The sequence below is a fragment of the Aquarana catesbeiana genome, linkage group LG09 (genome assembly GCF_042186555.1).
Source record: "Aquarana catesbeiana isolate 2022-GZ linkage group LG09, ASM4218655v1, whole genome shotgun sequence".
Classification (NCBI taxonomy): Eukaryota; Metazoa; Chordata; class Amphibia; order Anura; family Ranidae; genus Aquarana; species Aquarana catesbeiana.
Genome location: NC_133332.1, coordinates 293,393,045 through 293,405,132, shown reverse-complemented (window position 1 = coordinate 293,405,132; position 12,088 = coordinate 293,393,045). Strand labels below are relative to the sequence as shown.

General features: G+C 43.9%; 1 protein-coding gene across 2 annotated transcripts in view; it reads right to left on the bottom strand.

Annotated features, from left to right (window-relative positions):
* The window catches only part of FPGS (folylpolyglutamate synthase), a 120,811-nt gene that overhangs the window by 94,979 nt on the left and 13,744 nt on the right, over window positions 1-12,088 (bottom strand). Inside the window, exon 1 of one of the 2 annotated variants that reach the window (XM_073600454.1) lies at window positions 10,649-10,761. The exons of the other annotated variant lie outside the window; for it this stretch is intronic. Coding sequence (XP_073456555.1) covers window positions 10,649-10,666 — 18 coding nt within the window. The 5' untranslated portion in view covers window positions 10,667-10,761. Of the gene's footprint in view, window positions 1-10,648; window positions 10,762-12,088 lie in introns of those variants that run through there. 2 annotated transcript variants of the gene reach the window in all.

Below are 12,088 nucleotides of genomic sequence, written 5' to 3'. Positions count from 1 at the left end.
AGAAAAATAATGGATAAATAATGAAGAACAGTCCAGTGAGGTGAGTGAAAGTAGATGAATTATTCTGAGCAGACAAAAAACACCAATAATTGTGAACCTCCACCACACAAAATGCGCGCTTACCAGAGGGCAAGCAATATCAAGCCTGTAATCTAGATCAGCATCCGGACATCAGACCAACAGCGGCAGCAAATCACTATGAGTACGCTGAAGACAAGCCAGGAGATCACAACTCGGCAAATAGACCAACAGGCAACGATCAGGGTCCCGGGAAGATGAAAAGAAACTCACCATAGTGTGAATCCGTAAATCATCGATTTATTAAAGATAAAAATTGCACTTACATTTGCATAGCAGATAAAAAGCTCATAAAAAATGCCGGCCGGCTTGCAGACACCCGTCCACACATACGCTACACCGCGATGACGTCAGCACGTCTGCCTCCCGACAGTTGTGATCTCCTGGCTTGTCTTCAGCGTACTCATAGTGATTTGCTGCCGCTGTTGGTCTGATGTCCGGATGCTGATCTAGATTACAGGCTTGATATTGCTTGCCCTCTGGTAAGCGTGCATTTTGTGTGGTGGAGTTTCGTCATAAAATGACTTGGGGAACGGGCGACGCACTGACTCATCACTATAAATACAATACCAGGCAACCAAGCCTCATTATGAAACATGAGTGGCAGAACCGAATTGCCTGATTCCAAGATTAAAAAAATGTGAAATTAGTAAGTGTTACCTAAAATTCCCATAAAAAGTATAGAAATATATTATGTTTAGTTTGTAAAAATAAAAAAATATACATTTTTTTTTTTTTTTTTTAGAGGACAGGAACATTATAGAAATATTAAATGATTATAAGCATGAAACGTCACATGGGAACAAAAAAACATTGTTTGTGCTCACAGCCCTAACATGCCAGATGCATTGGATGGTAAGGGTCAATCCCACACCGTCATCGAGTGGAACAGATGATAATAACACTCCAACCATCCTGAATAGGGCAACCTCCACTGGTGCAATCTACCAACGGGTAGTATACCCACACCGGGGTAGAGGAGAAATAAATGCACAATATAACTATTCAGTAAACCTCAATAATGGTGGCAAAAAAACTATATATAGGTTATAAAAGTGACCATTGGGAACTGGAGATAACCTCCCAATTACCATCAGACAAAAATGGCACCAGTCTATCAATGGATAACTGGAGTTACCCTCCCAATTACCATCAGTAAAATGGCACCAATATAAAAATGGATAAATCCAAATATAAATTACCTGTATTTATCGGCGTATAACACGCACCCCCAAGTTTAGGAGGGAATTATAAGGAAAAAAATGTTTTAAGAAAAAAAACTTACATGCCCACTTTAACTTTAAATGCCCATCAATGCAGCCTTGCACAGCGTCCATCTGCATGCTTGTCCAGTGTCATTTGCAGACTTGCAGTCATTTGCAGCCTTGCAGTCAGCAGCCTTGGTGTCATTTGCAGCCTTGCAGTCATTTGCAGCCTTGCAGTCAGCAGCCTTGGTGTCATTTGCGGCCCTATCAGTGTCCATTTGCAGCCTTGCAGCTTTGCCAGGGCCGATCTGCAGCTTTGTCTGTGTCCTTTTGCAGCCTTACCCAGGCTGCAGTTAAACTGCAGTGACATGTCAGTGTCACTGCAGTTTGAAAATGGCACCGCCAGCGCCGAAATACACAGAGCCGGTCCCCGGCTCTTCTCGGTGGCTCTCGTTCACTTTCGGCCACTTTCGGCTCCACTCGTAGTCCCACCCGGGATGGACGTGACTGTGAGCGGAGCTAGCCGAACCTAGCCGAGTACACTCGGCTAGGTTCGGGCGGCGCTCGAGTGAAGCCGAAAGTGGGCGAGAAGAGCCGAGGACCGGCTCTGTGTATTTCGGGGCCGGCGGCGCCATTTTCAAATCGCAGTCGGCGATCGCTCCGCTTAGTCAGCGGGGGATCGGCGTATAACACGCACCCGTGATTTTCCCCTGATTTTAAGGGGAAAAAGGTGCGTGTTATACGCCGATAAATACGGTACATTAGAAAAAAACTGGCAAGGGAAATACATATACATTTGATTGGTACAGCCACTAAGGGTTCACAACAAGTTTACAAATAGTCCCAAGATTAAGAATTATCAATAAAGGCATTTAGATCGATATCTACATTCAGCCCAAAAGGGGTGTAACATTTTATTTTATAAATCCAAGCCATCTCAAGTCTCGAGATACCACGTACCAAAGAACCACCTCTCCAACGGGGAGTATACCTCTCAATCCCAAGGAAGATGGTCTTGGCAGGATTCTTGTTGTGGACTTCCAAGTAGTGTCTCAAAACTGGATGTTTGGGAAAACCATGGATTATATTTGTCACATGCTCATTGAGCCTAACCAAGGGGGCCTGCTTGGTCCTGTCCACATATTCCAGCCCACATGGGCACTGGAGCAGGTACACGACCCTGTAGTAGTATGAAATGTCACCCGTTATACACTGAAAGTAAAGCTGTATCCACTCTAAGGTTTAGACAAATTTAAGATTGTAAGCTCCTATGAGCAGGGCCCTTAAAACCCAATTGCTAACTGTTTTGCTAAATGTAGCAGCATATACCCTGTAGAATTTTTTTTTTTGAAGCTAGTAAATGAATGTACATAATTTTGTTTCTGCTGGCAAAATAAAAGTACATTATTGAGCTTGTTTGTTGTGTTTTTTTTCTCTTTTCTTTCTTCTTTTTAATTTAGTTTTGGGGGTGGTGGTTTTGGGGAAGGGCAATATCTTTCTTTTATATCTTATAATTTCTATATGTATTTGTGCACCAAAAAAAATAATCTCTTCAGCCCACCTGCAAGTAAATGATAAAGGTGGAATCTTTATATATAACAGTGTATACAAAACATACGCTGCGCTAAGGTGAAAGTTCAATCTGGAGATTATTAATGCATATGAGGTATAGCGAAAATACTGCATAAGCGGCTTATCCAGCCACAGCAAGGCACAAAGGATATATATAAAAAAACAAGTGATTTTAAAGTGCAATGTGTAAATAATATACTAGATGTATACCATTAGAATGAGAGTAGCGATTACTGAACTACTACCTGTATATATAATGGATGAAAAATTAATTTATATAGTCTGAAATTTACAGTGAAAAAATATATATATAAATAGATATAAATAAATATATCACAGTGATAAGTGCAAAATATAACAAAGTGCCAAGTGCCACACAATGAGTGTGAATATCAAATCCAAGATGTAGTACGTGATTATTAAAGTCCAATATATGAAAGAAATGCACATAAAGTACATAAACACAATTCATAAAAAATCCAACGTGCGTGCATTAACCTTGGTGCTTAGTACTCAGAATTCCATTCTCAAGTGCCATCCAGTGACCCCCCGGGGACAGCCGCTCACCTCAGAGCGTGCGACTCAGCTGTGAGACTGAGTCTAAACATGCTTATGAGCCATCCCACGGCTTTTCCCCTGATGAAGACACATGACCCTGTGTCGAACATGCGTAGGGGAAGGGCCAGGACGGAGCACGGAGCCTTTCACTCCACTGAGATGCGATGCACAGCTTATCCCTCCTGACAGGCAAACTTTGAGGCAAACTTTGGAGACTGTTATCAGATTGGTGCACTCACGCACCTTGCATATGTGAGTACCCTAATGTAGGGAGCTTTTATTCCAATAAATATTTATAAACGATATCACACTATCCAGTTTTTCTTTTCCTTTATTCCTAACTGTGGAGTTGCTGCTGAAAACTGTGTATCTGGATTCCATCACTGAGCCGTGGGATGGCTCAAAAGCGTGTTTAGACTCAGTCTCACAGCTGAGTCGCACGCTCTGAGGTGAGTGGCTGTCCCCGGGGGGTCACTGGATGGCACTTGAGCATGGAATTCTAAGCACTAAGCACCAAGATTAATGCACGCACGTTGGATTTTTTATCAATTGTTTTTATGGACTTTATGTGCATTTCTTTCATATATTGGACTTTAATAATCACGTACCACATCTTGGATTTGATAGTCACACTCATTGTGTGGCACTTGGCACTTTGTTATATTTTGTACTGATCACTGTGATATATTTATTTATATATATATTTTTTTTATTTCATGGTAAATTTCAGACTATATAAATGATTTTTTCATCCATTATATATACAGGTAGTAGTTCAGTAATCGCTACTCTCATTCTGAGGCCTCATGCACACGGGATGTTAAAATAACGTTATGAAAACGCCAGTAGCTTTGCAGTGATTTTTTTAAACTGTTTTCAGCTTTTTTCAACGTTTTTGCAATATCGTTTTTTTAGCATTAATTAGCGTTTTTTAGCGTTTTTCCGCGTTAGCGGTTTTTAACGTTTTTTTTTTTTCAAAAATTTTTTTTTTTTCAATGGATCAAAAACGTTCAAAAACGTCTGTGAGCGACGTTTTTGAGCGTTTTTGAGCGTTTATCAGCGTTAGAATGTTTTTACAGCTGAAAAAACGTCTCTCAGAACCCACTGGTCCTGGGTTTTTTTTACAGCTTAAAAATGCCTATGCCATTTGCAGCTCAAAAACACCTAGGTGGGCATGAAGCCATAGACTAACATAGACAGGCGTTTTTAAGCTGCAAAAAACGCTCAAAAAAGCGGCTGTAAAAATGTCCGTGTGCATGAGGCCTAATGGTATACATCTAGTATATTATTTACACATTGCACTTTAAAATCACTTGTTTTTTTTATATATATCCTTTGTGCCTTGCTGTGGCTGGATAAGCCGCTTATGCGGTATTTTCAGTATACCTCATATGCATTATTAATCTCCAGATTGATCTTTCACCTTAGCGCAGCGTATCTTTTGTATACATTGTATTGCACGGCATATGAAACGTGTTCTGCGCGGGCAGCTAGGTGATTTCCACATTTGAAGCAATAAACCATTGTGGCTCGCAAAATCCCCTTTTATCTATTTATATATAACAGCTGTGGAGAATTGCAGGTAATGAACTCAGCTGGCGGATAGGCAGTGTTGTATGTGTCAGCCCTGGTGTGATTTGACATGCGATTTGACATGTCAAATCGGCGGCAATTGCACCGTTTTAATTGGTGTGGCGCCGCAATTTCCAAAAGTTTCTGTACTACTTTTTGGAGACTTCTGGGTGGGATTTTTATTGACATCAGTGCAGAAACCTGCACATAAGTCTCTGAAATTCCCCCTGCAGTCGGGACTGACATGCGAGAATTAAATCGTGTGAGTTCAGCTGAACGATTTCCTCCCTCTGTCAGTGTGAACCAGGGCTCAAACTGGCCCTTTGTGTTTGTAATTCACCTGCTGCTATCCCAGGGACACCATTTATTATCAAACTCCCTTAAGTTTACCTTCAAATATCATTATATGTAAAAATACAGATTCACATATCTGCAAATAAACGAAAATAAAAAAATTCTAACCGTGTTTGCGATCAAATATTCGCAGCTGCGATCAAAAGTGCGTGGTTTCACTTTCTGACCCAGAAATGAGGCATTGTTATCACCCAGAAGTTCCTGTGCTGGTCAGGATCTCCATCAAGGTGGACATGGCGAGGTCCCTCTTTAGCAAAGAGGAGGTGCTGCTCATTTGCCAGGTATGTGTAGGATATGTACTTGTACTTACTCAATGTGGGGGTGGATGTGGTAGTTAGATTTGGTGTGGGTGGGGTTCATTGATTTGTTTGGCATCACCACACATTTGCTTCCGGCCCATGTGCACACATCACTTCCTGCATTTGTTCTGCTGATGTAAATCAGTAAGGACTATGCAAATATAAATGAGAGCTCCTTTCTATTAAAATATATACGACTTGTTTCACATTTGGGTAACTTTTCCAGCAAATTTGGACCTCTGAGTTACATGACAAGTTGTACCCCATGATTCTCAATGATAACCATTTATATCTGTGCTACTTCAAGTTGCAACAACTTCAAAGTAGTCCCTGTACTACTTTGATGTGACTTATTTATTTATATTTATTTATTTCAGTTTCTTATATAGCGCCGTCAATTTACGCAGCGCTTTACATATACATTATACATTCACGTCAGTCCCTACACCCTCAAGGAGCTTACAATCTAAGGTCCCTAACTCACATTCATACATACTAGGGCCAATTTAGACAGGATCCAATTAACCTACCAGCATGTCTTTGGAGTGTGGGAGGAAACCGGAGTACCCGGAGGAAACCCACGCAGACCACAGGGAGAACATGCAAACTCCAGGCAGGTAGTGCCGTGGTCGGGATTCGAACCAGCAACCCTTCTTACTGCTAGGCGAGAGTGCTACCCACTACACCACTGTGCCGCCCATGTATGTACTTGAGGTACATAGGGCGCAATATTACACAGGCATTCCCAGAAGTTAGGGCCAAGTTGCAGAAGCAAAGTGGCAGCAAAATAGCGTTACTTTGGTTTGACTTTGATGCGACTTGAGGCCCCTATACCGCAAGATTACACAGGCATTGGTCGCACAAGTGCAAATGGGGCCTAATTCAAAGGTGTTATTAATGAATCTCATTAGGTTCCTTTCACACTTGGCTGACTTTTCATACAGCTTGAGGTCCATAAGGCCCCTTTCACACTTGTGAGACCTGAAAGTCCCGCAATTTTGCAGTCCTTTTTGCTGCAAATTTGATGTGATTTGAAGCAATGCCAGTGTAATCTTGAGGTCTATGGACGCAGGAGTTGCAGGAAAAGTCGCACAAGTGTGAAGAGGGCCTTAGGGCTGGTTCACTCTGTTGTGCTGTCCGACATCGGATGCGATTTGCCCCACACTGCAAATCACATGTGATGTCTTTGTGATGCAAACTCAGCCATACAGATTGTATGGTTGAATTTGCGTCGCATTCGGACCAAACTCGCACAGGACACTTTTTTTGGTTTGCAGCAGAATCGGGTCGCATGGGTGTTGTCTGAATTTGCAGTTTGCTCTGCGATATGCAAACTGATTTGGGGGTGTCATTAGCTTTCTACTGACACTCCCAGCAGTTTGCATATGGCAGTGTGAACTGCCTGCGAGTTGTATGCGATGCAGGAACCCGCACTGGATTTGCAGGGTTCTCACATTGCTCCAGTGTGAACTGGCCCTCACCCTAGGTGGCTGTCAGATGATGTCAGCAGGACACCCCGCCCCCTTGTGAAATCACTGACCCATCATACCCCGGGCAGGGAAGTCAAAAGGGGCGAGGTCTCGCAGTGACGTCATGTGCCCCATCGCAGCATTGGAGGAGGTTTGTTTTTGAATGTTCAGCGGTAGCGGTGGAGTAGAAAGACCGGAGGACGTAGCGGGGGAAGAAGAAGCCGAAGGAAGATGGAGAAGACCAGAAGAAGTGGAGGAAGATGGAGGAGGAAGCGCGGCAAGAAGCAGCTGGAGGATGAAGAAGAAAACCGAAGGAAGACCAGAGGAAGATTGAGGTAGAAGTGGGGGAAAGAAGAAGACATTTGTAATAAAGGAATTGTCAAAAACCAGCTATTGTCTTTTGTCACATTTCACTGCTTTTTTAGGTGAATGGGTAGGGGTACAATGTACCCGATACCCATTCACATAAGGGGGGGCGGGATCCTTATTAAAGGGGGCTTCCAGATTACAATAAGCCCCTTGCCCGCAGACCCCCACAACCACCGGGCAAGGGTTGTGGGCATGAGGCCCTTGTCCCCATCAACATGGGGGCAAGGTGTTTTGGGGGGACCCCAAAGCACCCTCCCCATGTTGAGGGCATGTGGTCTGGTATGGTTCAGGAGGGGGGGCACTCGCTCCTCCCCCCCTTTCCTGACCTGCCAGGTTGCGTGCTCAGATAAGGGTCTGGTATGGATTTTGGGGGGGCCCCTACGCCATTTTTTTTATTTTGGCGTGGAGTTCCCCTAATGACCATACCAGACTCAAATACTCTTTTGGTATGGACTGGTGGGGGGAACCTACGCTGTTTTTTTCTTTGATTTTTATGCTATATTGCTGGGAACCGGCAATTCATTACAGTCGTGAGCAATTTTAAATGAAATTTTTTCCTTTAGAAATTTCATTTTGTTGCGGTACAGTAATAAACATGGGAAAGATGTGCTACTTTCACAGGCATACTAAGGACACCCCCCAGGCATGATAGTTGAAGGAATTTTTAATTTTTATTGTTTCACTTTAAGCATTATTAAAATCACTGCTCCTGAAAAAACTGCAGTTTTTAAATCTTTTTAAATTGATATATGTCACCTGGGGCAGGACCCGGGTCCCCATGCTCTTTTTATGGCAAAGAACTTGCATATAAGCCTTCAGTGAGAACTTTGGATTTTGCAGGTTCAAGCCCCATTGACTTCCACTATTCCTGCATATGTGATCTGACAGGCTTTCCATTTGCATGTGCGCCCAATTTCTGAGAGTTGAAGTCTTAATTGACCTTAATTTGGCGCTATTTTCTGGGACTGCAGGATCATTTATTGGCGCTATAGTAAATAACCCCTTGTGTGTCTCAATCAGGTTGTTAGGTATTTTGTCACTTTTTGGTTCACTTATATCTTTATGTTTTGCTGTGTTTACTGTTTGCTGGTGCTTGGATGTCTTTTGGTTTACTTCTAATAAATGTACTTTACTATATACAGTCTGGTTTCAGGTTCCTGAAAGTTGATCCCTGAAAGACAACAAAGTTTTCCATTGTGGATATCAAAAGATATTTAGATAGGAAATAGTAATGGTTCGTTCAGATGGCGAGGCCAGTCAGGGTCTCAGAGAGGAAAAAGACGTGAGGTCTGACGTGAGACGTAGGAGTAAGCAAGATTCCAAATTGAGGGAAATTTATTATGTGAATCTTCCAATATAATGGTCAATTTTTAATTAATAAATGTATCCTGTATACTGCTCTTAACTTCCATGAAATTAAGTGATGGAGATTTCCATGCATGGACAATAGATTGTTTGGAGGCTGTAAATATGTGAGTATGTGACTGTGACACGGAATGTTGTTAATGGGTTTGAGGAGGAGGGCCTCCCAATGGTCCTTGTAAAATTGAGTAAATCATACTATAGACCCTTATCCATAAACAGCGAGCTTTGGACAGGTAAACTAGATATGTGCCATGTCGCCCCCTCCCCTGACACCCTCTAAAACAAGAGATGGGATAAGATGTTATACACTTGGCCAGGTTTGCCGGACTATAGTAAAAACATTACATGACTTTATAAGAATTTTCCAGCACTTGCACTCTACAAAAGCACGTAGAGGAAGTGAGCCAAATCTCATCCCCTGGCAAGAGATATTTTATTAAAATGGAATTCCACCCAAAAGCGGAACTTCCACTTTAAGCACTCCTCGCCCCCTTACATGCCACATTTGGTATGTAATTTTTTTGGGGGGGGTACCTAGTTGTGACAGGTACTTCCTGTCCCACTTCCTTCTTCCGCTATCTCGCCGCCTAGGCGACTCCTTCTCTCCCCCTAGGCGGCCCCTACCTCTCTGAAATCTTCTGGGACACGTCACAGGTCCCAGAAGATTGCCTGCCCACTAGGAGAGCACAGCGTCACTCGCGCATGCACAGTGCACCCCCCCGGCTGTGAAGCCGCAAGCTGTCACAGCTGGGTGTCCACAGTAGTAATGACGGCGCCCTGGAGAAGAGGGGGAGAGGAGCGAGGTTTCGCGTGGTCACACCGCTGGACCGTGGGACAGGTGAGTGTCTGTTTATTAAAAGTCAGCAGTTATGCCGCGTACACACGGTCGGACTTTTCGTCTACAAAAGTCCAACGGACGCCGACGGACTAAAGCTGGCTGGTAATCCGATCGTGTGTGGGCTTCTCCGGACTTTCAGCAGACTTTTTCAGCCTCAAATCCGACGGACTTTAGATTTGAAACATGCTTCAAATCTTTACGTCGTAACTACGACGGACCCCGAAATCCGCTCGTCTGTGTGCTAGTCCGACGGACAAAAACCCATGCTAGGGCAGCTATTGGCTACTGGCTATGAACTTCCTTATTTTAGTCCGGTGTACGTCATCACGTACGAATCCGTCGGACTTTTGTGTGGTCGTGTGTAGGCAAGTCCGTTCGTTAGAAAGTCTGCTGCAAGTCCGCCGAAAGTCCGCCGGAAGTCTGTCGGACAGGCTGTCGGACTTTTGTAGACGAAAAGTCCGACCGTGTGTACGCGGCATTATACTTTTTGCAGCTGCTGACTTTTAATAAACTTACAAAACAGCAGAACACCACTTTAAGCTTGGTTTTCCAACAGGAGCAACAAGAAGGAGTTGGGCTAGAGGTGAGGTGGAAGATAATGGAATATTACAAGGACTTGTGTCTTTTTTCAACCCTACTACTGTAAGTGACTATGTCTCTGACCTATACATACCCAACATTCACACATTCCACCAAAGTTTTTCTGAAGAGAGAAAATAATCAATGCGTGAAATGTGTTGGAGGGTGAAACCTCTGTATTCTGTCTCTTTTGTCCCACTCTGATTGCTTTTGAAGACTCAGATAGTCATCCCTCTGTTCTACTAATTGTTCAACTCTATGATATCCCTCAAAGTACAGCCAGCTTATATTATTTCTATCATGGAACAATCACAACCTCCTTCCAAACAAGCTACAGCTGAGACAACAAATACATATCATGTAATAATGAGATTAGCTGGGTGTCCATACCTCAAACTGAGTCTTCATCACTGAAGGTTGCTGATATGACAACAGAGAGCAATACTTCTCTTGTGAATTGTCTTCTTAAATATTGTGTTATGACTGTCCCAGAGTGAGAACTGAGACAAAGGTCTAGCATGCTAGTCTATAAAGCAGTGAAGCATATTCAATTGTAACATTTCAAGAAATATGAGACTGTACACCACAAACTTGCAGATCAAGATGAAAGAATCCAGGGTGGAACATCCACCCAACCCAGTGGTAAACTTTTTTTACAACCGAGCACTGACCTTTCCGAGGCCACTGAAGGTACAGACTTAACTTTCCTGACTGATACTGGACTGGTATGGATACAAATAATCCATGCCATTGTTCTGTTAGCTAAAGACTTTATTGGGGGAAAGAACACCAATGAAGATGAACAGTTTTCTAAACAAAGGATACCTTGTGGAATTTTGTGCCTAAGGCAGGCCATACATAGTGCGAATTTCTTTCCATGGGTTTTCATGGCGTTTGGGTTTACACGGGTTGCAGCAAAGAAATTTGCATGATTCCCCCATCAACACGGACAGTGCTGATGGGGGAATCCCGCCGAATCATTGTCTGGACCCAGGGGGGTGGGGGAAGCTACCCTCGCAGGGCAAAAAAAACACTGATTATCACTAGCGGCTATAGCAGCCGCTAGCGATAATCGTAAGAGAATCCGGCAAGCTGGTTGCACCAAGCTGACCAATCAACTTGGTACATTATGGTACATTCAGCCTGCCCTATAACGGTTCGAATCACGGGTTGCAGGAAAGAAAATTGCTTGTTTCCCCCATCATCACAGTCACCCTCCTGCGGAGCTATTGTGTTCTCCTGCTGGGGGTGGGGGGGGGGAGCCATACCTGGCAGGAGAACACACATTGATTATTATTGCTAATGGCTATAACCGCTGGCAATAATCGCATGAAAGATCTGATAGCCTGATCAATAAGTCAACCTAGGTACAATCAGCTGTCCCATACATGGTTTGAATCTCAGCTGCTCCCCGCTGAACTGGCTGAGATTTAAAGTGGAGTTCCACCCAAAAGTGGAACTTCCACTCATCAGATTCCTCCCCCCCTCCGGTGACACAGTTGGCACCTTTCAGGGGGGAGGGGAGTACAGATACCTGTATATTACAGGTATCTGTACTCACTTCTGGCATAGATAGCCGCAGAATCTGCGGTTATTTACGCCACTTCCTGCGCCCTCCCCGCTGCCTGCTGGGAAACACACGGGTCCCAGAGGCAGCAGGGACCATCCGTATTGCGCTGCGCGACTCGCGCATGCGCAGTAGGGAACCGGGAAGTGAAGCCGCACGGCTTCACTTCCTGATTCCCTTACCGAAGATGGAGGCGGCAGCACCCGAGGACGGAGAGACGGTTCGGCCTCGGGTGCCGACATCGCGGGCGCCCTGGACAGGTG